We start from the raw sequence: 5834 nt of genomic DNA, 5'->3' as shown, positions 1-5834 counted from the left end.
TGATCCATTTTTCACAGGGTTGTATACCATCATTCATGTTGATGAGAAATGGTTGTATATAACAAAGAAGTCTGAGAATTACTACTTACTACAAGATGAAGAAGATCCAAGACACATTTATAGAAGTAAAAAATTTATTGGAAAGTTTTGTTCTTAGTTACAGTAGCTCACCCAAGGTTTGATGCAAAGTGAAATGGACTATTGTCTAAAAAATTGGTGTATCTTCCTTTGTCACACAAGAGAAGACTTAGAGGTCAAACTATAATAGAGTTACGGGAACACTATAGATCAAACCAGTAACTTCAATTAAAAAAAAAATGGTATGGATATTTCTTGCTTGATAAAGTCCTGCTAAGCCATAATTCATAAATTTCAACTCGATTTTGCTCGAATTTCCACTTGATTTTGTTTTTGAAAAGATGGTTCCACATAGATGTGTAAAAGTTGAGTTTTCTTTTCTTCCTTCTTGATTATTGTCTTGCCTTGTCTTTCAATTTTGCTTTTATCTAAGTTATTTACTACAATTAAAATTATATCAAATTTAGGTCCATTCATAGTTAATTTTTTGAACAAGTTAATCCACCAACTATATACCAAAATAGGATCAATTGGATGAGAACTACTACTAAAACATAAATAAGAAAGTATCAAATTATACCATACTTCCCCACAAATATACTACTAACACAATTTAAACTTATCACAAAATCATGCGCTCTATAATTGTCACTTTTACATTATTTCTATCAAGATAATTTTCACTTTCCAATACTAATGAAATATTTACTATTTTTTCATTCATATTTTTATTAATTGAATTTCACCTAATATTTTGTTCGGAAGAATCGAATTCAATTCCTAAATAATTTCTTTTATCAACTTTATTTTATACTACATAATTTATCAATAATTTTTTCTTTGGAATTAACTAACATCACTCTCTCGGTATAATACTAAAAATAATACTCCCTCTGTCCAAATTAGGCTTAAATATGTAAATCAGGTCCTTTTTTTTTCTTCCTAAAACAACCCATCTCTATAAGTTAACAACTTTTGCTTTTAGTCTCTTCCGTCAAACTCTGTTTCAAAAACGCCTTGATGTCTAACGACATGCGACGTGACGGGTGCTGACTTGGGTAAACACACGTATGTGAACTGACAGATGATTCCCGACTATATTACAAGGACCAAAACCAAAAACAAAAAGGTACATGGGAGGAAATTAAAAACACCTAAATAACAAAATGTTAAATTTAGGTGACCTTCCAGATGATCCTTGACATATTACAGGGACCAAAACAAAAAACAAAAAAGTTACATAGGGATGAAATTAAGAATCACGAAGTTACAAAATTTAAAATTAAAAGTCCTTGTTGTTTCCATCTTCTTCTTCTCTCTCTACCATATTCTTCTTTTTTTGCGCCCCTGAAATCACATGTCGTGCTAACAATGTCTTCATCATCCATCAAGTCTTTTTCTCCAATTGAACTCCACAACTTCTTCTTCGTGATTTTTAATTTCGTCCCTCTGTAACTTTTTGTTTTTGGTTTTGGTCCTAGTAATATAGCTAGGGATCATCTGGAATGCCACCTTAATTTCAAATTTTGTTATTTAGGCGTTTTTAATTTCGTCCCTCTGTACCTTTTTGTTTTTGGTTTTGGTCCCTATAATATAGTTAGGGATCATCTGTCTGTCCACATAAGCGTGTTTAGCCAAGTTAGCACCTGCCACGTCACACGTCGTTAGCATGCAAAGCGTTTTTGTAACAATGTTTGGCGAAGGGACGAAAAGCAAAAAGTAATTAACTTACAAGGTTGTTTTAGAAAGAAAAAAAGATACAACGTGAAAGCCAAAAACACGTCAAATTAGAGGGTTGATTTACGCATTTAAGCCATCAAATTCTAAGAAAACAACTCATTTTGTTTGTCCTAAATTATAAATAAATATTAATATTAATTAGTATTAACATCATCATGATTGTTGTTGTTTGTACTAAAACGGCGTCGTAGCTTGGTGTCTTATCTGGTTAAGAAAATCACAAAACACTTGAACAAATGAAGTGATGGTAAAACACCTTGTGAGAGATTGAAAATTGAGATCAACGAACCATGTCATGGTTAGCAAGAACAATCGCAAACTCACTCAAAATCGACGAAGAAAACGAAGAAGAATCAGAAAACCCTAACAACAATCCTAACTCCAAATCCGAATCACAACCCGATCCACAATCGGAATCCGAATCACCATCCGCATCAAGCCCCACCGCACGCGGCGTCAAAGACGACATCTCCGAGCTAACAAAATCCCTTTCCCGCCAATTCTGGGGCGTCGCTTCCTTCCTAGCACCACCGCCCGATCCCGATCACGAAGACAATCGTCAGACTCGCGATTCCGATCCGAATCTCGCTGATGAAGATGTTATCGCTGGAATCCGAAGCGATTTTGCTGAAATTAGTGGAAAATTCAAAAGCGGAATCTCGAAGCTTTCTGGTAATAAAACTGTTTCTGAATTCACGAAGATCGCTTCCAGTTTTCTTCAAATTGGATCTGAAGAAGAATATGATCTCAACGGTGTTGTTGGAGTGACGGAGGAGGTTGTTAATTTTGCCAGAAATTTAGCTATGCATCCAGAAACTTGGCTTGATTTTCCTCTTCCTGATGATCCTGATTCTGATGGTAGTATATTCTTCATTCATATCGAATATGCTTAAGTTCATATTGAATATGCTTAAATTTAAGTAATTTACCTTTGTTATCTAATTTTTTTATGTAATCAAATGTAATTACAATATTAATTTAATATCGTAGCTTACAATATATTCTAGTTTATATTTTGTATGATTCTTCTTTATGCATAGTGAATTTCTCTGTAGCGCCACAAATGCTTCTGGTAGAAGGTGTGTCCCGTGTCCAACACGTGTTAGTGTTTTATAGGTGAATTCATGTTGTAGTTTTTGTCCTTGTGCAGATTTTGATTTGTCTGATGCACAACAAGAGCATGCTCTGGCTGTTGAACATCTCGCTCCAAGGTTAGCTGCTCTTAGAATGGAGCTTTGCCCTGGATATATGAGTGATGGTTGCTTTTGGAAGATTTATTTTGTACTATTGCATCCTAAACTCAGCAAAAATGATGCTGTGATTTTATCAACTCCACAAGTAAGTTAAACTTTAATTGGAATCGGTTTTGGATGCATCTGTTTTATTTGTTCTAATATTAATCATGTGCAACTAATGATTGAATTAGAGACAGTGAAGGTGTTTTATTTGATTATTGTCTTGGCACCGGAATAGAGTTTGATCTTTGAAAATTATGGCAATAACGGGTAACAATGCTTGTTTGGTCGAATCAATTTGTTAAGAACCCTTGTGAGTTATATGTGATTGTTCTGTGTCACTACTAAATTAGTAGTAGTACTAATACGTGTCTAATAAGATGTTTTGAAATTTGAAATAAACACATGCTTTTCAAATTTTATTTTCAACTGCATGTTACTTGTATTATTAGTTCTTATTGTATTAATAGCAAATCCTGATTTGCTCGCAGATAATGGAGGCTAGAGCAATGTTAACTCAGGCAATAGACCGAAGAAGTAAGGAAAAGAAAGAAGTGGACTTAATCAACATGCCCTCAAAAGAGGAGGAACAAGAACAACACCTTTCTGTACAAAGCAATGCTCAACTTGAATCAGTGCCTCTTCAGACCTCTGCTGTTGAAGAAGCTCCGTCTATGGTTGTGTCTAATGTGAAGACGGAGGAACATTCTGTTAAAAGCGATGTAACACAACCTATTGAGAAGTCTGTGGTTAAAGAAACCCCAATTAATCCATCTGCAGAACAGTCTTCATCTAGTTCAGCAAAACGATTCTCATATGAAGAATCGGATGAGGATGATGCCGATGATTGGTTGAAAGAGGAGGATAGTTCTGAAATAGTTGGACCCAGTGGAACTACCAATCATACGGGTGATGAAGAGGATGTCTCATTTAGTGATCTCGAAGAGGAGGAGGAGGATGGTGATGTACATGCAAGTAATAAGAAAACATCAGGTTCTGATTCATCCACAAAAGACTCCAGAGATTGGGTTCAGTTAGGTAAAAGTTCACCTAACTCTGATAAAGATATAAACTCTATGGAAAGCAGACATGCAGGCTCTGGGCTTTCCAGTGCTCGTAATTCCGTGTCTAAGGATTCAAATGATTGGCTTAATGTTGATGACATTGATGTAATTTGATAATGCCACGGTAAATGTCCTAGAGGTAATTTCTTTATATGATTCTCTTCTACTTTGTGAATATTTGCATACACCTTTTCTGTACTCTATGATTAACCTCTGAAGGCCGTGCTTTGTGTAAATAAAGCCTGTCTCCACTGGGCGTTGTGCTATGTATGGTTATTACTGCACTGTACCTAATTCTTCTATTTGAATTTGATATATTGAAATATTTATCGATTATTCAAGTTTATTGATAATTTTAATTTACTCAACATATTTCATACGTTCCTGAATGAAGCCTGGCAAAAGAGAATTTTACCGCTCACAAGGTGGAGTCCTGCTCTTTACCCAAATGATTTCGCTCATTCCCAAAGCAAAATACCAAACTGTCCTTGCGCATGTTAAGTTACGCTAGTACAAATATTTACGCATGTTAACATGCGTTACGTAGGTTAACATGCGTAAGTGTTATTTGTTGAAAAGCATTGCGCATGTTAACATGCGTTGGTGTTATTTGTAAAAAAAAAAATAACGCATGTTAACATGCGTTAGTGTAATGGATTGCGTGAGTTAACTCACGTTGCCATTTGCACTGGCGTGAGTTAACTCACGTTCATAGCAGAAACAGAAACTGCATGCATGCAGTAACAGAACAGACTTTTGATAAGTCTAGAAAGACATGTAATCACGCCGCATTCATAACTTAACCAAATTATGCCAGTTTAAGAAGTTTATCGGATAATACGACATAATTGATCAAAATTAATTAAAAACATCGTTTTTCTCACAATCACATAATCACACACAAAAGATCCAAATGGTCCAAATTTCATAAACGATCTATAGAAATAGTAAATCCCGCCCTAGCCGCTTGTCGACGAACCCAACCAAGCAATTCTTCTCGATCTTTCCATCTCTCGTTTGTTGTAAAAAATGAACCGGTGTTTTCTTCAATAACACGAACACCGGTAGGTACCGGTTTAGGCTTCTCTTCAAAGTTACCGGTAGGGTTTGCTTGATTGTGAAGTATGTGAGCTTCGACTTGAAAATGAATTTTCACTTTAAACTTCACATCATTGGGTGGTTTGCCTACACCGGAAGATTCACCGGAAGCTTTGTTTTTGCCCGGTTTGGGCTCAACGCCATCCTCCGCCACATGTTCCACCATGCCACTCAATGTCTACTCAATAAAAAAATACAAAGAAAACATAAATAAATGACTTGTGCGGCAAGCAAAGCAAGCAAAAAAAAGTGGCGCAAAATTTCAAATTCTGGGCACAGACTGGGCAACACACACTAGCGTGAGTTAACTTGCGCTAGTGTTATCTTCCTACGCAAGTTAACTTACGCACACCTCACAACTAGCGTGAGTTAACTCACGCTCAGACCTAGTACCTACTGACAAAAAATGACGTGACAGGCAGAAAAACCAGGAAAATAGGATGAGTTTTGGTGATACATTACCTATTCTTTGATGCTTGATGAGCGTAGAAACTTGCTTCCTGACGATTTGCAATGATTTGGAGTTGAGATTATGACCCAAAAATTCGCACTTTTTGGGTTTTTGGAGGTGGAGGGAAAGAAAAAATGGTGTTTTGGGCTTGCATGCTGGGTTTTGAAC

General features: G+C 35.9%; 2 protein-coding genes across 2 annotated transcripts; one reads left to right on the top strand and one right to left on the bottom strand.

Moving 5' to 3' along the window:
* Positions 1-2048: 2048 nt before the first annotated feature.
* On the top strand, positions 2049-4458 carry LOC146919631 (uncharacterized). Its single transcript, XM_085713045.1, has 3 exons — positions 2049-2676; positions 2969-3156; positions 3545-4458. The coding sequence occupies exons 1-3, from the start codon at positions 2109-2111 to the stop codon at positions 4229-4231; spliced, it is 1443 nt and encodes a 480-aa protein (XP_085569171.1). The 5' UTR covers positions 2049-2108; the 3' UTR covers positions 4232-4458.
* Positions 4459-5042: 584 nt separating this feature from the next.
* On the bottom strand, positions 5043-5381 carry LOC146919630 (uncharacterized). Its single transcript, XM_085711054.1, has one exon. The coding sequence runs from the start codon at positions 5379-5381 to the stop codon at positions 5043-5045; it is 339 nt and encodes a 112-aa protein (XP_085567180.1).
* Between the last annotated feature and the right edge of the window lie 453 nt (positions 5382-5834).

This window comes from Medicago sativa, chromosome 5 (genome assembly GCF_051527215.1).
Source record: "Medicago sativa cultivar Bolivia chromosome 5, Bolivia_mono, whole genome shotgun sequence".
Lineage (NCBI taxonomy): Eukaryota > Viridiplantae > Streptophyta > Magnoliopsida > Fabales > Fabaceae > Medicago > Medicago sativa.
Note: the sequence above shows the minus strand (reverse complement) of the source record. Positions and strands in the feature narration are given on the sequence as shown.

Bases quoted from the DNA above. Each gene is read 5' to 3' on its own strand.
- LOC146919630 (XM_085711054.1), bottom strand. From the start codon at position 5,381: ATGGTGGAACATGTGGCGGAGGATGGCGTTGAGCCCAAACCGGGCAAA.
- LOC146919631 (XM_085713045.1), top strand. From the start codon at position 2,109: ATGTCATGGTTAGCAAGAACAATCGCAAACTCACTCAAAATCGACGAA. The intron at 2,677-2,968 runs GTAGTATATTCT...GTCCTTGTGCAG, and splicing joins TGATGATCCTGATTCTGATG to ATTTTGATTTGTCTGATGCA. The intron at 3,157-3,544 runs GTAAGTTAAACT...ATTTGCTCGCAG, and splicing joins TGATTTTATCAACTCCACAA to ATAATGGAGGCTAGAGCAAT.